Source organism: Ambystoma mexicanum, chromosome 4q (genome assembly GCF_040938575.1).
Source record: "Ambystoma mexicanum isolate Mex_15411 chromosome 4q, UKY_AmexF1_1, whole genome shotgun sequence".
Taxonomy (NCBI): Eukaryota; Metazoa; Chordata; class Amphibia; order Caudata; family Ambystomatidae; genus Ambystoma; species Ambystoma mexicanum.
This window is the reverse complement of record NC_090928.1, coordinates 324814997-324838987: the sequence shown is the minus strand read 5'-3', so window position 1 is coordinate 324838987 and position 23991 is coordinate 324814997. Positions and strand designations below refer to the sequence as shown.

The window sequence follows — 23991 nt, the reverse complement described above, 5'->3', positions numbered from 1 at the left end:
TGTGACTCAAGCAAACACTGACTCAAGGTTTCTGGTTAAAAAATATAAGTACATTTAATTTTAAACCATATGTTCACAAAACACTTCACTTGTATTAAATAAAACCACACTTTAAATATACTACACACAACCAATTCCTCTTGTTTACGTCAATTCAAGGTAAGTACATTAAGATTTGACAGACCGGTGTTTGGAAAAAAGACGTTACCATGGGTTAATACGCAATCACTTTTTGACAGTAATGACAGTTCGGTCTTACGAAAGAAAAGCGTACCCGCGAGAAGAAAAGTAACCGTGGTCAAACACACTTAGCACAAAGAATTAAAACAAGGGAGTAGTGGATAAAAATCATAGGCAATACTTTTGTCAAGGCATAGAATCAGAGGACGTGTACTAATAGGCAGATAAAAGTCAATAGGCCTGCGCCAGTGTCAAGTGGAGCAGGGCTCTGTTGCCGAGGATCACACGGTGAGAAAAGTTCAAGATCAACGTTGCCAGGAGTACTTGGATATTGTCAAAGGGAGGCAAAAGTTATAAGACGGAAGGAAGAAAGGACAAGCCTTAGGAAAGGAAAAGGGTTCACCCCAATTCCTCAAGGTCAGACGGAGACAACGACCAAATGGACACAGTACACCTTATTCGGATGAAGAAATCTGGTGCTCCGGCAGTTGTTCCTGGTAGTTCCTGCAGACTCACGGTTCCTGAAGCTTCATTCGTGGGGACAAGAAGGTCGACATCTGGAGCGATCTGCACTACCTAGGAATGAGGCCAGCAGCAGCGAAGCAACAGTGAATAAAAGATGCCCTCCTTAAAAACAGGAGAGGGCTCTTCTGATGGCTATCCGGAGCACTACAGCGCGGTGCAGTGATTTCGACCCAGAAGAGGATTCTCTGGCTGTAGAAGGTGAGCTTGGTTGATCCCACCAGGCTCAAGGGAAGAAGACTCCGGACTGGATCTTCTCTGTCGTTGAAGGGTAGATCGCTCGGGACTGCAGCGGGGCTTCACCAGGCATCCAGGAGTTGCAGCAGCTGTCTTCTTCTCCGGCTCCTCTTCGGTTCTTGTAGATCCAGTGGCGACTGACTTCCAGCCCAAGAGTCCTGCCATTTATGCCAAAATCCCCCATTCACACAGCCTGGCTGACAATCACACAGCAGGGGGGAGTTGTCCAGCCCGGACAACCACCTCAGCCAATGGACACAAAGTGCGACTTGGGTCTCCAAGGAGACCCTGTGCAGGGGGCGACTAAACCCCTCCCTCACATTCAGCCCACCTAGACACCCAGACGCCAAAGGAGGGCTCCTTCGTACAAGCCTGCCAAAGGACGGCGAACAAGGAAACCAAACCTGGTTTTGCACGAAAAGCAAAACAACAAGAAAGACCTTTCCAACACAAAATGGTGAAAAACCACACTAGGACCCAAAATAAAAAATGGTATGGGATAGCAGGTTTTATGTTCACGTCTGTCACCACAGCCAGAACACTAACACGGAATCTGTGTAAAAATTATAGTTACCACTGCCACCAGCCATATCGAGTTGTGAAGGGGGACACAAAGTGCCCCTTGAGGTACAGAAGGACAGGGGAAAGATATTCCCCTCCAGTACTCCATTGTAAGATGGTCTGCACTGGTTCTGTATTTAAAAGGACTAGTAAAGCCAATGGTGACTTTACATGTTTCTGGGGGACAGTAGTCATCCCCAGAAGTGGAGTTCAAAAGGGAAGTCTAAAAGACAACCCTTTGTCACTGCACTATAGGTGCTGCGTGAAACATGTAAAAAGATGATGCCTATGGAGTTAGTGACATTCCATAGTCCATGAGCACAAAAGGTACAACACACACAAAAAATACACTGTAAGAGTGGGAAAAGGGCTCACACTCTTACCAGGTGGAAAAAATAAACCCCAGAAATCCAGGAAAGCTGCTGAGGGACTCACTAGGTAAGGGAAATTAGCCATAAATGAAAATTCTCCCCAACAGCCCATTAATTCTCTAACCACTGCTTGCCAGTATCCCTCATCACCGAACATTCCCATATGTGCCATATCCCTGCATGACCACATCTTGGGCAGTCTGCGCTTAAGGAGATATTCATCGCGTTCAATTTCACGGGTGTCACATTTACCCTATGTAGGAAAGTATATTATATCAGCTGGAACATAGCATTTATCAAGGTCTTTCGGAATCTGCTCCCACATTTTTGCCCAGTCTGTTTCCGAGATCTGTTCCCCTACATCTCTCTCCCACCTTGCCTTAACTGCCAGCTCCTCCGCAGGGAACAATTCCCCCTATTCATTGGTAGATGTGGGAAACCATAGCGCCCTCCCCCCTTCCCCCAGTGAGATATTAATACATGCATCAGCGGGACCGTAGCTGGATCCTCTGGGATGTTCGCCCACAGCTTTGCTAAGCGCGCCACCATCGTCCCGTAGGCTAGGAATTGTCCCCTGGGAATCCCATATCGCCGCCTCCATTCCTCAAATGGCTGTACTTTGTCTCCTTCAAATAAGGTCCCCACTGAGGTGCACCCCCTCTCCATCAAACCCACGCACCACCTGCCATAACAAGAAGTTCAAAAAAACTCAATGCAGACAACTTGCGAACCTACCTCAAAAACCCCTGCCTAGCACCACCCTTCTCCCAGAACCCAAATATATTATCAGCCATCTTTAATGATACTCTCACAAATGCCATAAATTCTATAGCCCGACTTGAAAGTAAGAAAGCAAAAAAGTAATTTCACTGCAAATCCTGGTTCTCTGATGAACTCCAAACCCTCTGAAAAAACTGGCAAACGGATCCCAGTGACCTAAAAAAAGAGCCCTTTCAAACAGATAGCCCTCAAATACAAAAAAGCCATCCTAATAGCAAAATCCAACTCCTAAAATGATGAGATTTCAAAGGCCAATTCCCAAGCTAAAGAATTATTCGCAATCTTCAATGAACTAGCCACACCCCCGGCTACCGCAGACGAGATAACTAAAGACAAAGCCTGGAGACTGAGGATTCAGTAAGCCATTCTCAACAAAATAAAAAACTCCTCCAGAATAAAATACAAAACCATTGTAAAGCCCTCCTAAACCAAAAAGCCAACCGCCTTACACAAGACAAGTGTAGCAATTTCATTCACGTGCAATTCGCCTTCAGAGATGTCACTGAACCTGAAGTCCTTAATCATCAAAAATCTCAAACCATCTCTCTGCAAAGCAGACATCTGCCCTCCTAAAATCATCAAGGAATGCACTAATGACCTAGCACCCTTGATCACTGCCTTCATTAATGCATCATTCCAAACAGGAACTGTCCCAAACAATCTCAAGGAAGCGTGGGTGCGGCCACTTAAAAAAACCAATAACGACAGTCCCGTTCGTCTTGAAAATTCTGGACAAATCAGCTCACAACCAGATCCAATCATACATAGAAGCTAATTACATAGTCAAAAGGCAATCTGGCTTACGGGTCGGGCATGGAACAGAATCTGCCTTATTAGACCTAAAAAATCAAATCGCACAGATCGTGGACAAAGGCAAACCGGCCCTGCTCCTCCTCCTTGATCTATCAGCAGCTTTTGACCTGGTAGATCACCAAACACTTACCACCCACCTTACTCATGCAGCCCATTTCTCTAAACAAGCAGCATTCTGGATCACTTCCTTCCTTGAAGGAAGAGCCATAAAGGTCTACTCCGACACAGCAAACGCAGATCCTACTATTATAAACTGCAGTGTCCCCCAAGGATCATTTACAGCCCCACCCTCTATAACCTCTTCACAAAACCCCTTTTCGACTTACTTGACTCCATCAGTGTGGCATATACCAACTATGCAGATGACACTCAAGTACTTATACCCCTAACTGGACTCTACCACCAAGACGCCACTACCCTTCACAATATCTATGCTACTATCCAAGCATGGATGGCAATCAATGGCCTCTGTCTCAACAGAGAGAAGACAAATTCTCAAAACACAATAACAAAGCTAAGCCCCCAATACGCCAACTTCAACATAGACAACTCAACCATCTCTGTATCATCCTCCGTCAAGACCCTAGGTGTTCACATTGACACTAATCTATCAATGAACAAACAAGTCAGCGCCATAGCCTCTGCATCAGCGTTCAGCACCAAACTCATCAATGCCATTAAACCCTACCTATCCGACCCCAACCGTGTGGCCATAGCTAGAGCAACTATAGGCGCTAAACTGGATTACTGTAACGCTCTCCTAGCTGGCACCTCCGCCAAGAACATCCAAATACTGCAAACCACACAAAACAACGCCGTCAGAGCCGCTATGAGCATCCCCCGAAGGGACCATATATCCCATGCCAGACGTGCAGCACGGTGGATTCACGTCAAAGACCGAATTACTCTGAAAATCCTCACCATCACACAGATGCATCAACAATACTGCTCCCACATACCTATCTGAAGCAATATCAAGGACCACTTCCACCCGCCCCCACCAGAGCTCAGTACACCAACCAGCTACACATACCACGCATCAAGAGAGCCTCAGCTGGAGGCCTAGGCTTCTCCTATATTGTACCGCAACTGTGGAACTCTCTCCCTACCACCCTTAGAGCTGAAACTTCCATCTCTGCCTTCCGCAACAAACTCAACCACCTTCCTCAACTAGTACCACAACGGCCTCTACTCGTGCCATGTATATTGTAATATAAACAGAAATGTAATATAACTTTATTGTAACCTTGTATATATATTGCTCATGACTATGTAACTAAGCCTTGTACTGTAACAAGTTCCACAATGTCATAGGGCTGATGTGCGCTATATAAATATGAATACAACAAACAAAAACAAACAAATCAATCCAGAGAACCCCATTCTTCAAGCCGCCACCCAAAGACCCTGGTACATGCTCCATGGTAGGTACGCGCTATAAAGCCCCAATGCCCTCTTACTTCTCAAGAGCTTCTTCCAGATCTCCCAAAACACCTGAAAAACATTAGTGGTCCCCTTCCCTCCCACCGCTCCCCACAAGAACTCCACTGTACCTCGATTGGCTGGTAAGTTCCCCAATAATCCCTGTAATAGCTCCACCCCGGGTTCGGTCCACAGCAACACCGCCTGCAGCTCGGCCGCCATAAAATATTGCTCATAATCAGGCAAATCTAACACCTGAAATTGACATGGATGTCGTAACTTTGTCAGAGCGCCGCCTCCTCCCTGAGTTCCACAATAATTCACCCACTCGCTCGTCTAACATTTTAAAAGAAGACTTACTTAAATACGTACGGTATATTAGTAAAATAGTAAAGGCGTCTTGGGAGAATTACCATTTTGTACAGGGCCACCCAACCCCATTAATGATCACGGCAACCCCTTCCAGGATTGAACTGATACTCCTATCCCCGAGAGAGCCCTGCCCGTGTTGTATATGAATGTCTCAATACTGTAAAAGATCCGAATGCCCAGATACCTAAACAAGTCCCCCTCCCATCGGAGTCCCCAGTCCGGCATGGTCGCCAGGTCCCGACCTCCAAGCCCCCCCCCCCCCAACCCCAGTGGAAATAACACAGATTTTTCAGTATTTATGCAATATCCCGACAAATTTCCGGAAATTTCTCAAAACCTCTTGCAGGACTGTGAGATTATCTACCGGGTTGCCCACATACAGCAACAGGTTGTCGGCATATAGGGAAATCATGTCATACCCCTCCCGTCAATATGCCTGCATCCCCATCTCCTTTCTGAGATACCTCGCCAGGGGCTCCACCACCATTTCAAATAATATTGGGGAGACCGGGCACCCTTGACTCGTCCCTATACTCAGCGTCCGTCTCTGTGATAGTCATCTATTAGCTTTCACTCTGGCTATCTGTTTATAGTAGAAGAGCCGCAGCCCTCTACAGATGGCGTTTCCAAACCCGTAGGCTAATAGCACTTGGAAAAGTAATTCCGACTCCACTGAATCGAAAGCTTTCATGGCGTCAAACGAGGCCACTGCCATATCCTCCCGGAAGTCATTGATCTGATGCATTATGTGGTGCAGGAGAAGATTTAATTGTGGTGCTTTGCCCCCCTACAGACCCACACTGGTCTGCGTGTATCAGACCTGGGGCCACCCCGGGATAATCTGGCAGCACACATCTTCCCCTGGATGTTCGCGTCAACATTTAACAATTAAATTGGCCACTAGGATGAGCATTCCAGGGGGTCCTTGCAATGTTTCAATAAAATGTATCGCTTGCCGCATGGATTTTGGTACAATGCCTGCCTCAAAGGCTTCGTCAGACTAAGTCGGGGAACCAATAGCCCCTCGAACCTGCAGTAGAACTCCACCGGGAGTCCATCCCTTCATGGAGACTTGCCCTTCCCCATTGACCTAGAGGTCCGGACCTGGCGACCATGCCGGACTGGGGACTGTGATGGGAGTGGGGAATTCTGACTGATGTGCCCCAGTGATCCAAAGTTAAAGACACCATTCAATTCAGTCTAAGGGTGTACTGAATTTCAGAGTATTTGGATGAAATTCAGCCAAAATCAAGCTATTCAGCTTCTGTCGAAGACCTGGTAGAGTACTCCAAGTCCGGACCACTTTCGAGGATTTTTTGTGTTCGAGCGAGATAGCCAATCATAGAAAGCAGGGACAGGCTGCAGCAGCCAATTAAGTTCTTTCCTTATTGGCTGCTGTAGCCTGCCTCAACCCTGAGTCTACAAGGTAACCCCCCGCACCCTTTACCTCCTGTTAGGGGGTTGCTGGGGTTTATCCCAGGAGGTCCCTGTTGCAGCATTTACATTTTTAAACAAAGCAGCATTGAGGCCACCCCCCCCTACAAATTGTCCCTTGGAGGGTGGAACGGGCCTTAGCATGTGCTTGTTTAAAAAAGATAAAACAGGGGGGCGTGGCCTGACAGCACGCCATGCGGTTGTGCTTTCCGTGAGCTCCGCTCTACGGGTCCCAAGCAACATGATCTTTTGCATGGAAATTCCGAAATTTCAGCCTGATTTCACCCGGCAGACGACCGCAACAAGATCCTGATGTGGGTGCTATAACCTGGAGTCTACCCGCATCCTGCGAAGCCCGTTGCTCGAGCTCGGATCTGCCGGCGTTGGCGGCTACAGGGAAGAAAATGGCGCCCTATAATATGCAGCAGCTTGGGGGGGTCCGGGAAGATCCCCCGGCGTTAGGGTCGGCGGTGGAGGAGGGGCTATACCACGACTCGTCCAGATGGAGCGGCCCTCCTGCCGAAGTGCAGTGACCAAAGCCTGGCTGCATATCCCCTTTCAAGGATGTGTTTGTCCGCATTGGCCACAACCGACCAAAGGTCGAAAGAGTACTTGCCCAAGGCGCAGGATGAGGCTGCCCGATGAAAACACCTTCTTCCCCCGAGCATCAATTCTCTTACTCTCCTTATCGGGTGAGATTGAAGCAAAGTTGGAGGTCTTCAAATTGTCAGTCGCTGTCTAAATCACCAAGCTCTCGAGGAGACATGTTTGGATAGAAACGCCAGTTCTGAAGGGGCGGGGCAGTGTTTCTTAGCTACCTCTGTGTCCACTGGCGGAGCAGAAAGGAGTTTTTCCCAGACCTCCAGCACAGGGACCTCCACTGCCGCATTGAAGGGCAGTAGTGTCTCCTTCTTTGAGGCATCGTCCAGAATGACAATTCATATTACATGTTTGATCTAGCCTCCTTCTCTGGTGAACCCTTGAAGTGTTGGCTTCGCTTCTTGGAAGAAGATGAGTGTCAATGGGAGGATTCCCTCGGGGAGCAGAACCTCTTACAATGATGCTCCTTCTTTTCCTTGCATAGAGCGACCTTTCCTGGGCCCGACACCGTGTGATCTCCACCGAAACAGAGGGGCCTCACCCTTTGCATTATGGACAAAGTGAAGAGTTTCGCTGCCCATACCCGGAGGGCCTTCAGGTGCATGGACTGGCATGAACCGCAATCTTCACCCAACAAAAATAAATCTGGTGTGGTTCCGAGACCGACATCTGCTGGCCGCAACCTGTGCATTTTGGATTGACGTCATCCATAACCAGGGCAGTTGGAGGAGTCGAAGACCCACAAAATATAGAATTAGATGCTTAAACAGGACTTAATAAGTAAAGAACAAATTACTTACATCTCAGTAATGTTCCTTCGATGGATGTTCCTTTCACTACTGCTCATCTATGATATTTTCCAGTGCCAGCTGCCTCCGGAAAATCATTCACAACCAAAAGGGTGCATAACCGGCATGACACCAGTATATATGGAGCTACTATGTTACATTGCCTCAGTCCACCCTTCCCACCCCCAAGCACTCAGTCATGGAGGGACTGCAGGACAGACTAGGTGAACACACCATCAACCAACAAAGGCAGTTTTGGGAAGGTGATGAGAAATCAGTGGGAGGAACACCCATCAAAACAACATTACTGAGAGGTTAATAGTGTGTTTTTGTAATAGTTCCCTTCTGGCCACCGATTCCTCATCTGTGACCGACTCCATTGCAGTATATAAACCTGGAGAAGACACCACCTCAACCAGAAAACTCTGGAGGATGGGTCAACTGAAGCAAGCATCCTGGTCTGACTGAGTCCAAGCAGTAATGTCTGTCAAACCTGTGAAGCTAGGTCCACTTCACCTGTTGGCAAATGTCCAAGATGGCGAGTCACATCTGCATATACAGCCCCCCCACCCCCTTTCAGGTGCGGCAACCAGGCCTTTCCAGTTGACCCTCAGACAAATCCTTCCCAGCCAGATCATAGCATTTAAGATGCAGAGGATGCTCCAACTTGACAATCTGTTTAGTCACAATCCTGCCAGCACCAGCACAACCGACAAAAAGCTGGTAAGCTTTGATGATCATTGTCCAAGGGACATAGTAGCCGAGGGATCACAGAGGGTCCAGACAATGAAATTGCTACTCTGTCTTGGAAGGGTGAGGTGGAGGAAAAAACACAGGTAAATGGATCTTCGTCTGAGAGAGACTAGTCTACAACCACCTTCGGCAGTAAGGGCAGTCTTTAAAAGTCGCATTCTCCTTGGAAAGCACCAAGTAGGAAGGTTTAACAGATAATTCAATGCCTGGAGCTCATATACACTTCTTTTAGAAGTGATTGCCACCATGAAAATCCTCTTATGGGTGAGCAACCCTAATGAGCATGAATACAGGTGCTCAAACTGCGCTCTCAGGAGAGAAGTCAAAACTAAATGCAAATCCAACGCAGGAACCACAAACTGGCCTGGTGGAAACAGATTGCACAATCCGTGCAAAAACTGCATAACCATGGGTATTGGTGTAGCTAGTGGTCAGGGGTCCTCTTATGGACAGATGGCAGCCAGGTAGCACCCTTCAAAGTGCAAATCGGACAACCCATTTGAGCAAACACAGACCTCTTCCCCAACACCAAACAGCATTTTATGCCACCTGCAGGCATACATGGTTTTGGTGGCTGGCCTGCGCGCTGACAGGAGTATGTACATGAAGTCGTCCGTAAAATTCCACTTCTTGCATCTCACCAAACAAGCTTGCAGGTTCAGGCTGCTTAGATTCAGATGGAGGATCAGCCCTTCTGACTGTGAGAGCAGGTCAACTCTGCGCAGCAGGCACCAGGCAGGGCACAGACGCTCCAGAACCACATTGTCCAGCCAAAGTCTGGAGCAATCTAAACCAAAGTGGACGCAAACAGTTGCAGTCTCCCAAAAACTAGAGGAATGACGACCACCGGCGGGAACACAGAGGAGATCGAAGACACAGTCAACATTTAATCCATCCATCAGAGCTCCTTGCCAAGGATGGTCCCTGGAGTAGACCAGCTGGAACTTCCTGTTTACACCGAAAGCAGAGAGGTCCACCTGAGGAGACACCCAAAGGGGAAGATCTCCTGCCGAAGTTCCTGGCAGAGCTCCCATGCATGGGAGGCCAAAGTTTGTCTGCTCACTAGGATGCTCTCCAACCCAGCTAGATGGACCACCGTCAAAAACATGTTGATCTCCAAAGCCCAGAACCACAGCCCCCTTGCTTCTGAGCACATAGTCAATAACTCCAAACCACATTGTTGAGGTAGAGCATGCCCACAGTGTTAGCCGTTAAGACCAGCACACGTGACCTGCACCGAAGGGAGGAAGGCTAACAGCCTGATAGCTCCCACAAACAATGTGTTCTCGGGATTCCCATGGAGAACAAGTCCACTCACCATATGGTCTAACTCATGAGTGCCACAAACAATCAATGACACATCTGCAAGCAGTGTCAGTTTGGGCCAAGATTGCCAGAGCAACAACCCACTCAGAAGGTCGTTTCTTAGGGACGACCATACGAGATCCTGCAATACAGACTCTCAAAAGGTCCGACATGTTGCCCTGGAAGTGGTAAGGACAATGGAGTAGCAACTGAAGTGAGCTCCAGCACGTTCAGGCCTCTGGCACCACCAGAATTCAAGAAGCCTTGAGACCCAGTAGGCGCAGAAAGGCAGAGGCCAGAACCATTTTCTGGGATCGGAAGACATGAACCATCTGGAAGTTGTTTGCCACCTGATCCTCGGGAGGGATAGCCTTGCAAAGGCGAGTGCCCACAACAGATAAATTACTCTGATGGCAAAACACGGGAATTCTTGAAGTTCAGGGAGAAGGCCAAACTGAGCAATACGCTGCACGTGCAATACAGATGCGCCGACGCCTGGTCCCGGGAGCAAGCTCAGACAAGCCAGTATCCTCAGTAGGGGAAGCCATGTATGCTTTCTCCCATAAGTGGAGCCACAACCACTGTCAGTAGTTTGGCCAAGACCCTTGGTGCCGAAGGTAGACTGAACGACAGGTCTTTGAATTGGAAGACCTGTCGTTCACGAACATGAAAAATACCAATGCTGGAGAACATGAGTTACAGGTAAGCAACATACTCCATCTCCAGCATTGGATCTTTCATGGATTCACATGCTTTGAATAGATTGCCACAGCAGTGAACATCTTGTAATAGGAGGTGCAATGGGAAAAAGCATACCTTATTTAAACAAGCGTTGCAGGACGGCTTTTCTGACCTTTGCTTCAGCCTCTCCTCCCACCATGCAGTAAGGCTTGACAAAGGTGTGCAGAACTGCCAAGGTTGCTGCCCGGGAATCCCTGCACGTAGCGCTGCTGAAGATCCCACTGTCCTAGTGGACTGAGCAGGAACTGCCAATTGGCCTCGGTGTGCGCCGTGGAAAATGCGGCCGAGACCCATGTGGCAATACCATGTTTTGAAATACGCCAACCTTTGTTAAGGAGCCCAAAAGCCACCAATAGTTGAGACATGCATCTGAAATATTTTGTTCTGTCTATGTTGAACTTTATAACTCTTCGAAGCTCTAGCGAGTATCGAGCCTGTTCCGCTGGTGTGGATGGATGTGCAAACAAAACTGGTAGGGTAGCCTCAGTTTCTAAGTGGAAGGTGGATAGCACCTTTGGAAAAACGCAGGGTTTGTTTTCAGGATGACCTTGTTCTTTTCAAACCGGAGATATGTAGGTTTAACAGACAGCGCATGTATTTCTGACATCCACCGCAAGGACATGACGGCCACTAGAAAAGCAGTCTTCCAAGACACAAACTTTTCTGTGGTCGCAATGGGTTTGAACAGAGGTTTCATTAGGGTGGACAGCATGTTGTTTGAGCTACACAGAGGTAGATGAGGAGGGGTAGATGCAGAATAGGTCTCATGAAGTATTTTACGATGCAGCTAAAAAAAAATGGGAGCTTTTCCTTGCTTTCTGGTTTATCTAGAAATTGCAGCTAAATGTAATTTGAAGGATGAGTGTGATAAACCACCTTTGGCTAATTTTAACAGGCACAATAGGATTTGGTGAGGCTCCACACATAATGGATACAACTGTTCTTGAGAACACCAAGTGCAAAATCGATTCCATTGTACTTGTATGATTTGTTTGTGGACTCCGCCATGGCAGCCCTTAGGATGTTTCTGCACTCCTGTTTGAGTGGGACTTTCCGAACTCATTGAATTCAGGAGCCAAGTCTTTAAGTTAAGCAGCCCTCGATTGTGATGTTGCAGCTGTTGGTTGCACATGGTCAGCAGATCGGGGTCTTCATCCAGAGGAATTGAAGGGTCCTTTTTACAGGTGAACAAGCTCTGAAAACCATAGTTGTCTCGCCCCTGTTGGCGCTATGAGAATGACCATGCATTTGTACGTTGCAATCATTTGTAGGACCCTGCGTATGACTGGTGTTGGAGGGAATGCATAGGCGAAGATTCCTTCCCATGACATTACTAACATGCCGCCTAGTGATTGATAGTGCGGATATCTGCTTGCGAACAGCAGGCATTTCCTGTTCTTCCATGTGGCAAATCGATGGTTGGTGTTCCCCATCTGTTGAAGATTTGTAGGAGTTTCTTGTCCACCAGTTGCCATTCGCGTGACTGGTAGTTGGCCCTGCCCAGCTGATCTGGAGTTCAATTTTCTTTTCCTGGAAGGTGAAATGCTTGCAGTTGCATGTTTTCGGTGGCCCAGTGCCACAGCCGTTGGGCTACTCTAGGTTGTGCCCTTGTTCTCGGTGCCTCCCTGTTTTCTTACATAATACATTGTGGTTGTGTTGTCTGTGAACACGCGTATCACTTAGCTTTCGAGCACTGGCTGGTGTGAGAGAGAGTGAGTGTGAGAGTGCGAGAGAGAGTGTGAGCATAAGAGTGTGTGCAAGAGAGTGTGAGAGAGACAGTGAGTGTAAGAGAGAGAGTGAGTGTGTGCCCCCACCACAGTCCGGTTAGTGAGGCATGTGTGACCAGCGTTTTATGAAAAGGCGGATCCCTGAATGGGACTCCCTTAGAGATGTGGGATGGTATGCATATATGCCAACCCTCCCGATTTAGGCGGGAGACTCACGATTTTTGGGTGAAAAATATTGCTATTTTTCACGGTCTCCCGCCTAAAATAACTGTAGCCCTAATACATTCCTATGGGGAAATATGCGTCTCCCGATTAGGTGCATCTGAATGTTGGCATGTATGGGTATGAGCCACCACTGCAAGCTGTCTGAGCTCCTTTGTTACTGTCAACTTGTCGCTCCATGTTCTCATTAGCTGGGACCACCGATCCACTAAGAATTCTTGTAGCTGTCTCATTTGTAACCTGCAATGCTGTATTAGGGGAATGCAGGATGACATGGTGCCTAGGAGTTGCATGACGGTTCTGACAAATGTTGGCGCCCGGGTAGAACTTCATGATTAGACAGACTATTGACACGGCCCTCTCTACTGAGGGAAGTGCCCGGCCCTCGTTGGTGTTTAACTCTGCCCTTAGGAACACTAACGCGTTTGATGGCTTGAAGCAGGACTTGCTTGAATTTATTGTGAAGCCGAGGTGTAAGAGGGTTCTGACACCAGCTGGATCGCTCTTTCCGCCACTTGGTGGGATGGTGCTCGTACCAACCAATCGTCGAGATATGGATATACACAGTATCCTTTTGTTCCTGAACAACAAAGCTATAGGAGCTAGGCATTTTGTGAATATTCTTTGTGCTGAGCGAAGGCCAAATGGGAGGACTTTGAATTGGTAGTGGTTTGTGCCCACAACGAATCTTAAGAACTTCCTGTGACTTGTTGCGAATGGAGATGTGAAAGTATGAGTCTGAGATCTAGTGAGTCTAGGAAGTCGTTACCCTTATTAACTCGATGACATCTGCCAAGGTGACCATTTTGAACTTTTGATTCTTGACATATTTGTTTAGACTGCTTAGGTCCAGAATTGGTTGCCATGAGTCGTCTGTTTTTTTGACGACAAAGAAACTGGAGTAGGTTCCTTTGCCCCTTTCATGTTGTGGGACTATGATTGCGTTTTTCATGAGCAGTTTCTCCACTTCGTCCTTTAAGATGTTGAGGTGTGGCTTGTGTTGAGATATCGGGGGCATTGGAGGGAGGAGAGGGGGGGGGATGAGGTTTTGTTTACTTGGAATTCTACGTTGTGACCTTTTTTATGAGGTCCAACACCCACCTTTCTGTGGTTAATTGTTGCCAATGCTGCAGATGGTGTTGCAAGTTGCTCCCTACTTGCTGCAGTTGGACCGTGGGTGTATGTGTCCGATGGAGGTCAGGTTTATTTATACTGCATGTCCCTAGAGGCGGATGTTTGTCGCCTTCTTGGTGCTTGCTTGTAGTCTGTTTGTATGGGTACGATAGGCGATACCCCTGGTAGTAAGCTTGCTAATATGAGGATGCCCTCCGGTAAACCTTCCCGCCTCTACTTGTCGCTGTACAACGACCAGAGGCCCCTCGGAAGGAGAGAAAAGTGCACCTCACCGTCAATGTGGTGAGCGATCTTCCTGTATCAGCGTCTGTTTTTATGACTTTTAGGGCGTCATCAATTTTGGGACCAAATAGTTGGTCTCCCTCAAAAGGCATGTTTAGCACCTTTGATTGCACATCTGTTCTGAAATCTGTGCATTTTAACCATGCCTGTCCCGCAAATACTACCCCATTACTAATTTGTTTAAAACCTGTTTACGCGTTGTCAACTGCAATGCTAATAGCATTGTTTGAGGCGTTTTGTCCTTCTCGGAGGATGTCCGGGGCCTGTTTTCTTTTATCTTCTGGTAGGTAGTCTAACAGCGGTGTGAGCCAGTCCACATTTTGCTGTAAAATCCTGAGATTATTGGCAGTGAGTTAGCTGTTTTTACTGTCGTAGCTCCTGTGGCTAATACTTTTTTACTGAAAGCATCTTGTTTCCTGCCGTCGTTGCCAGGTGGTACAGCGCATTTTTGACTGTGCACGTTTACTTTCTGCACGCTGCTGCTGCTACCACCGAGTCAGGTGTCGAGTGGGATGTAAGGCATTTAGGGGACACCTCAGGTGCCTTAAATTTCTTAGCCAAACTGACTTAACGCTAGTTCCAAGAAAGGTTATCTCATGAGTAACCGCCCTTCTTTTCAAACGTGGTCTATGGTGGGAGTTGGCATTACCGACTTCCTGCGCTTGTGCATTAAATCAAAAAGGAAGCAATCCTCCTTCTGCTCCAATGGTTCTAGGCCAAATTCCTCACAAGCCTATGGTACCGTATTGTGAAATTCAGTTATGTCATCAGGCAGAGACTGACGTGACGGTTCCTCAGTCTCGGAACAGACAAAAGTCTGTGTCCTCCCAGTTGTCTGGCTACGTAGATTTCGAGGTAGAGGTATCCGTGTCCGTTACCTCCCTCATCGTCAGTGGTAGAAGATTGGCGTTCTCCATCTTGACTGCACGGGGAATGATATGGTTTTGGGGAGGCCCCTCATGTTCAAATGGGGCTGCTGGTCTTGTTGGGTCGTCTGTGCCTCATAGGTTTGATAGGCAGTTATTTTTGTAGCGAAGGTGCACGCCCAGTGGAAGTATTGTCTCTTGGTTCGTTCACCCAGTTTCCTGTAGCCGTATTGTCAGGTCTGCTGGGTTCCCCCAAACAGCCTAGTGCTTCGTCGGGTGTTTGCAAGTGGGGCTGATTTACTGGTCGCCTGGTATCCAGTTGTTGAAGTAGTTTCTGAAGAGTAGATAGTACTTGTAAAGATAACCGGGACTGTGTGTTGAGTAACAGTTCTGTTGGTTGTGGAGGAGCAGCCAGGGTTGGTAATGTCAGCTTCGGTAACTCCTGTGACCTTAGTTCCAATGGTGTTTTCCGTGGTGTTAGGGAGAATTCTCTGTAAGGCTAATTTCCCAAACCTAGTGAGTCCACCAGCAGCTTTGCTGGATTTTTGGGGTTTATTTTTTCTCTCCTGCTAAGAGTGAGACTCTTTTACTCCCACTCTTAGACATGATTTGAGGTGTTCCTTTATCTTTCAATGTGTTTTATGGGCTATGGGGTCTTTTACTCCATAGGGTCTCATGTGTTTTTAATGTGGGTTACACAACACCCTCCGTGCAGTAACCCAGGGGCGTCGTAGCGACCCCCCAACATAGACTCCATACCCTGGGACTGACTAGTGTCTCCCAGGGCATGTAAAGTCACCATTGGCTTTACTAGTCCCAAATTATGAACAGAAACCAGTACAACCATCATATTGTGGACGTACTGGTCGGGGCAATTCGATTGCCCCGGGGTCTGTTAATCGAGGGGACACATCTCCGTCCCCCCCTGATCGAGTTTTGGCTGGTGGCAGTGGATACTACTTTTTATATTCGACCGCGGATATCTCTCTATGGGATTTTCCCATTGTCCGAGGCTACCAACTTTAATTATTTAATTCTTATAGCCTCGAACATACCGCCGGTTTATTTAATTAATATTAATTCACCGGTTGGTATTTTTTGCCAGAACTCGATTCTAAAATGGCGTTTGTGTTCTCTTCTGTGACTCCAACCCAAGTCGAGCCCTTTGTTCCACTTTTTGGCAGGCTTCTCCACAGAAGCCTCCAAAAGTGGTGCCACTCTGTCTGGGTACCACAGGGGGTGTGTGGGAGGGGGTTTAGGCACCCTGGACTGAGTTACCTTGGTAGCTCAAGTCGCACTCTTGTGTGATTGGCCCAAGTGGTGAGCCGGCCAGCTCACCACTTAGCATGTTTGATTGACAGCTAGGCTGAGTGAATGGGGGTGTGCTGCATATAAGCAGGGCTTTGGGGACTGGAACTTGATAAGTCGCCACAGGACCTAAGAATCCGAGGAGGGAGAAGCTGAGCCGACCTGCAACGACGACACCACCGGTGGTGCCCTGCTGAACCGTCTCACCACTTTTCCCGACGACAGAGGAGATCTCCAGTCCGGAGAGCCTTCTTCCTTTGACTGGTGGGGATAACCAGTTTTGCCTTCTTTTCACCTTCCTGGATCATCTCGTGGCCGCCTTGCCCGTGCCAAGCACCACGTCAACCGGAATACCACGGTTTACCACTACCGCGAAGAGAAGGGTAGTACCTTTTAACCGAGGAACTCAGCGGCTGGTTTCTTCCCTGGCAGTGCAACGACCTTCATCTTTCCTCCATGGCGAGACCTCTTCTTCCTCTGGACGAAACGCCGACGTGCACCTGCTGCCAGGAACAACTGCCCCCGCTGGAGCTTCCTTCACACTTAAGGTAATGTGTCCCGCCTGGCTTCCCTTGCGACAGATCGTTCGGGGTGATAGTAAAGCCTCGACTTTCTAACCGGGGCTAGCCTGGGACAACCTAGCTTACTTTTCCTGACTTTAATTTCATCCTTTTTGTGCAAACTATCTACAAGACTCTTTGGGCATAACCCCACTGTGTGAACCTGGACCCCTTCTGCTTGCTCTCCAAGAGTGGGCCTTGCAACTGACTTCCTGGCTCTCCAGTAGAACTCTGCCTATCCTGCCTTACTGTGGTTCTTTTTAAAGTATTGAAACTTGTGTGCTTCCTTAACTCTGCCATTTTCCCTCCCTTTCTTTATAACTTATTAGAGTATCATCTTATGTTAAGCGCTCACCTCTGTCTGAAAATAAGTGGTCTTTCTCACTAAGACTTGTCTAATAAGTGAATAGGGTTGTATACATATGATAGTGACTATGTGCTGAATTTACTTACCTCGTTTTTGCTAGTGTAAATCCCAAGTGTGTCTTTAAATAAATAATTATATACTTTTACACCAAAGCTCTGGTCAGTGTTCGTTTGTGCTACTGTGTCTCTGTACCTATTGTGTATACTCTCCATACTGCCTAACTCTTCTTGAGGGAAGTCTGACTGCTCCGCCACAGCTACCAAGTGAATCTGTGTGGTACAGACTGCTACCCAGTGGGTTTACTGCCAAACACCTGTAGTATTAAATCTTTTGCAGTGGTCCCTAAGGGAACTGCACAGGTTTCTGCCTAACACGTGGCGAATATTGGTTTTCTTCAGATGACTGGGGCGAGTACCCCTGTTCAAACTCTGAATCAATGTGGTGCTCCAGTATCTGGTCTAGAAGAATTGACGAGACCGGAGACCGTGTTGGACCCTTGGGTGCTATTGGGTCATCAGCGTTCCCTTCGGGTGACTGAGGTAAAGAATGTTCCCCAACTTCTGCTACTATGTCCTGCTCTTCCACGACGGGGGGCGAGTGCAGGTGTCTGATAGGCAGTTAAAGAACTATTGGGCCTTGTTGTACAGGTGCAGAGTCCTGTATTGGCTCTTTTTCCTTTCTATTTGGCATATGTTTGTTGTCAGACTTGTGTTCGTGCTTTTCAAATTTTCCTTCAGTTTTCCTTACTTTTGATATCTTGTGCATGCCCACAGACGAGGACGCCTTAATGTCGCCCCCCGCCCATGTTGACGGCGCAGAAAGCAAGTGTGTTGGTGACTTTCCATGTTTTGTTAGTGATGCCGCTGACACTGTATTGCTTCTCGTGGACGGAACAGTCGACGGGGAGAAAGTTGACGCCGTAGACGATGGGGTCTTTGCAGGCAAAACTCTCCACAGGCGTGTGGACAGTATCGTTGTCGACTAAGATTTTATCTGTTTAACAGTCGACGAGGTCGCCGACAATGGTTTTATGGTTGACTAGGACGAGGCCGAAGAGGATGGTTTTGCGGTTGATGACTTGTGTTGTGGGCGGTCGAGGCGCCGTCGGGAGGTTTTCTGGTGACGTTCGTTGGAGCCTTTATTGCGGGCTCTGTCGCTGGGCTGCTCGTCGGACAGATATTTCAGTTTTTCCTTCCTTTTTTCTTTTGAGGGTAGTAGAGGAAATTGGCATTTTCTCCTCTATCTGGCCCTTTTATAGGTTTTTGGCCTATCTGGTTTGTCCTTCATCACACTTCTAGAAGGTTTAGACTCTGAAGGGGGGCATCTACCCTCATTGAGCCAAAGAGCTAGTCCTCTTTTCCTATCCTTGAGGGTTTTTGTGCTAAAGGTGGCACACTTTTCAAAATCCTGCTGAATGTGATTAAGATAGAGGCAGGTTATGCATTCAGAATGCTGGTCTCCCTCAAACATTCTTAATCCCACATGACTGGCATGCGCTGAAAGGAGCTTTCCGTTTTTCTTCCATATTATGAAAGTAAGAAGCACTTATCTGAGCAGATAATGCTTTTATAAAGTTGTGACATATGTTGGTTTCTGGCTTTATTTCTCCACGAGAGAAAGCCTAGAGGACTCCTCAGCACGATGTGTGGTTAGAATCTGGAGATGGCCTCCTGGGTGGGACTTGTCACTCGACATCACATTGGCTGAGGCACAATACACAGATGGACAGATGGGCTACTAAAGTGAGCTTAAAAACGATTATGGAGCTATAATAAAATGTTACCAAAGATTCCCAGCGTGTCAGCAGGGAATATTCAAAGCATGTGCATCCAGTAATGATCCAATGATGGAGAAAGGGCAGGTATCACCCTGCAAGGTCCAAGCGTCTGAGGTAGTAAAATACTATTTCTCACTTAACAGGGTGATCCCACAGAGGTAATATATTTTAAGTTTTCTGGACAGGGTCTTCATCCCTGGGGTTGCAGAAGGCACCGTTGAGGTGCTGCCTCCACCACTCTGAGCTTCACGACATCTTTCTTGGTGGGGGAGCTGCTGCTTATCTAAAGGCACCTGACTCCTGCTAAAGTGGGCATAAGTGGGAAAGGCTGCAAACTATCTTCTCAGTATGGAAGCTGAGGACCAGCTAAGCCTAGAGACCTCGCCGTAGTTTTGGAAGTCAACCCTTTGAGGGGATTCATCAGCATTGGCCCCCAAAGGGAACAGGCCCATCAAAGGGCATGTCCAGGAGCTTCAGAGTGTCTCCTGATGAAAGCACCTGTGGACCATAGTGTACGCTACACAGTAGCTTCTCGGTCACCTTGCACTAGCACTTTGAAGCCCTCACTCCTATATACCATCGGGAGATTCTCAGCCACCTCCCACAACACAATCCAGAGCCCAAAACAAAATTTGGCAAAGCCGCTAAATGCATTGACTGCCCTCAAGGCAAGGTCCCCGAGGCAAACACTTTGCAGACTCAAGCAACTAGCGTCTTAATATCCCTGTCAGGGGGTAAGGAGGTTGTCTGTCCCGCCTTGAAACACCAGGCTTTCGGTAGAGGAATGGGTGGAATTAAAAGCCAGATCAGCAGGTGCTCGGCTGCGTTTCTTAGACAGGTCTGGTCCTACACTGTGATTGAGGCAGCTTATCCAAGGTTTGCAAGAATGGGCTTACACTTCCAGGTTGAAGGGCAGTAAGGTCTCTTTCAGAGGGCCTTCATCAAGAATGTCAGTGAATTGGAAATTAACCCAGTGTCAGGAGGATGTCCAGCTCAGGAGAGGGGTATAGGCCTTGTAATTTGGAGTCCGGATCTATTAGATCCTCTCCCCCGCCCTAGAATTTCTCTGGGGAAATATCACCCCTATAGCAATGTAGTTCTAGCCCAGACTTCGGGCATCTTTGACGAGAATTTTCCCATAAGCAGTGCAGCATATTCTAGAGGTGCTTTGGCAGTGCCCTGGTGAGCCAGTGCTAGAAACAATGCCTGAAGGTGATACAGCAAAGCACCGGTCTAGTTCAGAGAACTTGGCAGTCGGGCCGTGCCGTTGTGCTTGTGGTCAAGGTCTTGCAAAGTGATTTTCCTGCATCCTTGAAGCGCTTGGGCCATTCTGACACAACCTGGATCTGGTCCTTCGCAAAGATGTTTAGCATCTTTAGCTGGAAGCTTTCACATTTCTCCCGAGTGGAGGATTCGGTGGAATCCCTGTAGCAGTGACTCCTCTTCAGTGAAGAAGATAATTGGGTCTCCAAGAACTACCTGGGTAGTGGGGTCTCTTGTGGGGCTGCTTATTTTCTTTCTGGAGTGGGGTGCAGTGGCTGGAAATTGGTCTTCCGCTCACCTACGCTCAACACCTGGTGACTTCAATGGAGTTTTGAAACACTGCCTTATGGCCTTTGGGTGCATGGATTGTCACGACCCACAATCCAGTAATCTCCTCCCTGAGACAGTATAAGTAAATCCTGTGGGTGTCAGAGACAGACATCTGTCTCCCGCAACCCGTGCGGGCTGGTAGCCTCAATGCTGTACCGATATTGGGCATGACACAGTACAATATCCATAAATTAATGGTGTTACCGAAGCATACAGAGTGCTAACAAAAAAGGAACTGAGGTGATGAGCGCATCTGCTCCATATTTACTGGCTCAAACAACCTGTCCTGCATAGGGCATGTAGATGCACAGATGCAGAGCCGTGCTGCATCCGACTGACGGCTAAAAGGTTTCCAAAGGCAGCTGGTGCTTGAGATAGAATATCATAGATGAGGAAACTGTGGGAGGAAGGAATCTATTCGAAGAAATGTTGCAACGCTAAGTAAAAAAGTTCCACATTTATTTTTTACAAGTTGGCATCACTTGCCACTTCTCACCCAAATTCGAAGCATGTGCGTTTTATTATTTAAAGAAGGAATTGCACAAAACGTTTACTAATGCTCAAACTAAACATTATTAATTTGATATTTAAGTTATAGCGTCTCACAAAACAGTGAACAGGAAAATGCAAGCAGGTAATCTTAAGCAGGAAAGCGTAAATGCTGCTTCAAATGTATGGGTAAAACAGACCTTACCTGTCTTCCCATGTATCCACACGCCATATATGTAAGTATTGGCTGCAGCATCACTTGAACAGTCGTAGCTTTTTTGCCAAGAGTGGTCAGTATAGTGAACAGTCCATCCCCAACAGAAATGGCATCCAGTCCGCCATGAAAGTTTTCATGCTTAGTAAGATGTAAACCGCTTGCACCTAATTCAAATAAGAACATTCCATTACAGAACAAATGCTTGACTGCAAGTTGGATAGTTTGGATACCATCAAATAATTTGATCGTCCAACATGGAACAAGCTACTTACCCGCAACTGCTGTTCTCCATCATGGGTCTGGCATGGATTCACACGCTCATGAGTATTCCCCGTCATCAGGCTGGGAATCCTCGGTAAAAGAAAAAACGGTTTCACTTTCACTTCCTAACTGTCTTTCTCCTACAAAACAATCACTGAACTCTGGGTCATACTTCCCCCAGCCAATGACTGCCCTCTCCCTAAGCCCCTCCTCTGGCAGACATCTTCAGATTTGGTAGCATGTAAAGTGGCAGTAGGACCAAGAAGAGTTGCAGAGGGGCAGGAGGGATGGTTCGCTTGTGAATCCATGCCAGACCCATGCTGGATAACAGTTACAGGTAAGTAAATTGTTCCTTCTCCAGCATGGGGTCTGGCATGGATTCACATGCTCATGAATAAAGAATACATAGCAGTACAACATACACAACCACGGGAGGTGGCAAGGCTCAACAAAATCAAATACTCTTACCTCCAGAACAGGCTCTCCTTCAAGCGAACAGGTTGCATGGCACTGCTTGGCTGACCCTGGATTCCTCTATGGAATCCTTGTCGACGCAGAAGAATTTCGTGAAGGTGTGCGTCGACCTTCACGTAGCAGCCCTGCAGATGTCCAGCAGGGGCACACCAGACAGGAATGCTGTCGTTGCAGTGATCGCTCTGGAAGAACGGGCGCTCGGACAGCCGGGCAGCGGTCGGTTCGCCAACCGGTGACAATGAGTGATGCAGCCGGAGAGCCACCTGGAGATAGAAGCCTTGGACAAGGCCTTCCCTTGGTTCACAGGACCAACATTCACAAAAAGTTGAGATGTCTTTCGGAAACTCTTTGTGCGAGCCAAATAGAACTTCAGAGCATGCGCAAACGTCCAGCAAGTGCAAAGTCCTTTCTGCCAGCGACGAAGGTGTCGGAAAAACCACAGGCAACACCAAAGGCTTGTTGAGATGAAATTCCGATGGAACCTTAGTCATGAAGGAGGGGTGCGTCCGTAGCACCACCCTTGTGTTGTGGAAGGTCATAAGGCTGCTTGCAGGACAGGGCCTGGATGTCACTCTCCTGGCAGAGGTGATGACAGGAAAGCTGTCTTCCACGAAAGGTACTTGAGGGGCTTGATGCACAGGTTCGAAGGCCCCCCCCTCTGCCCCCCCAAGAGCCTTGTCAGAACCACGTCGAGTTCCCACGCCGGGGCAGGCGCCTTCACCAGCGCGAACAATCGAAAGTCCTTTGAGGAACTCCTTCACCAGACGGTGGGACCAAAGAGAAGACCGTCCCAGAGACCTGGTGTAGCGGGAGATAGCCGCTAGATGCACTTTGATGGAGGCGTGAGCCAGTCCCGCCCTGGCTAAAGACAACCAATACAGAGCTATCTGCGGGGCCGTGACCCTCCAAGTTGATCTTCTGCATCTGGCACCACGTCGCAAAACTCTGCCACCTGTGCCCGTAGCACTTAAGAATCTATGACGATCTGGCCCTGCCAAGGACTTCTCTGCAGTCCGCCGGAAGCTCATACCCACTGAACTCGAAGGCTGCAGGAGCCAAGCCTTCAGGTTCAGCGATCCTGGGTCGTGATGTAGGATTGCCCCGCCACCTCTGGTGAGCAGATCCGCCACTAATGGCAGCTTGACTGGAGGTGACGTCTACAGTTTGAGAAGATCTGGTTACCAAATCTGCCTCGGCCACGCAAGGGCGACAAGGATCATCATGCACCAGCACTGTTTGAGTCAATTGATGACTCGCAGCAGGAGGGGCAACCGAGGCACAGCAACAGGCCTTCCCAGGGGCAGGAGAAAGCGTCCCCCATGCCCTTCGGGTGGAACCTGGTGGCGAATCTCTGGCATTTGGAGTTCATCGCCATCGCAAACAAGTCGATCTGGGGCTTGCCCACTTGAGGAAGACTGACCACTTGATCCTGCCAAAGTTCCCACTTGTGGCAGGAGTGAATCCTCCTGCTGCGATTGTGTTCTTGACTACCGTCAGATGAAAAGGAATGAGGAACATGTTTTGTGTGACGGCCCAGTGCCACAAGTCCTGCGCCTCTCTGGAGAGAGCTGGAGATCTGGTGCCCCCTTTCTTCCTGATGTAGATCATCATCATGGTATTGTCTGTGAAGACCCTCACCACCTTGCCCTTGAGGGACGGAAGGAACAACTTGAGGGCTCAGAACACTGCCTGCAGTTCTAGGATATCGTTGTGGGTATCCTTCTCCGGTAGCCACAGGCCTCTAGCGTGGAGACGTCTGGTGTGTGCTCCCCAGCCCTCCAGGGAAGCGTCCGCGGTGACCGTCTCCGGTTATGGGTGGCTCTGGAAATCCGTGC

General features: G+C 48.2%; 1 protein-coding gene across 5 annotated transcripts in view; it reads right to left on the bottom strand.

Annotated features, from left to right (window-relative positions):
* Positions 1 to 23991, bottom strand: part of BIRC6 (baculoviral IAP repeat containing 6) — a 3097233-nt gene that overhangs the window by 1079354 nt on the left and 1993888 nt on the right. For all 5 annotated transcript variants that reach the window (XR_011268132.1, XM_069607902.1, XM_069607904.1 and 2 more), the window contains one exon: positions 21410 to 21585. Coding sequence is in view for 4 of the 5 variants with exons in the window: in XM_069607902.1 (XP_069464003.1) it covers positions 21410 to 21585 (176 nt within the window). In the remaining variant the exon portion in view is untranslated. The remainder of the gene's footprint in view (positions 1 to 21409; positions 21586 to 23991) is intronic.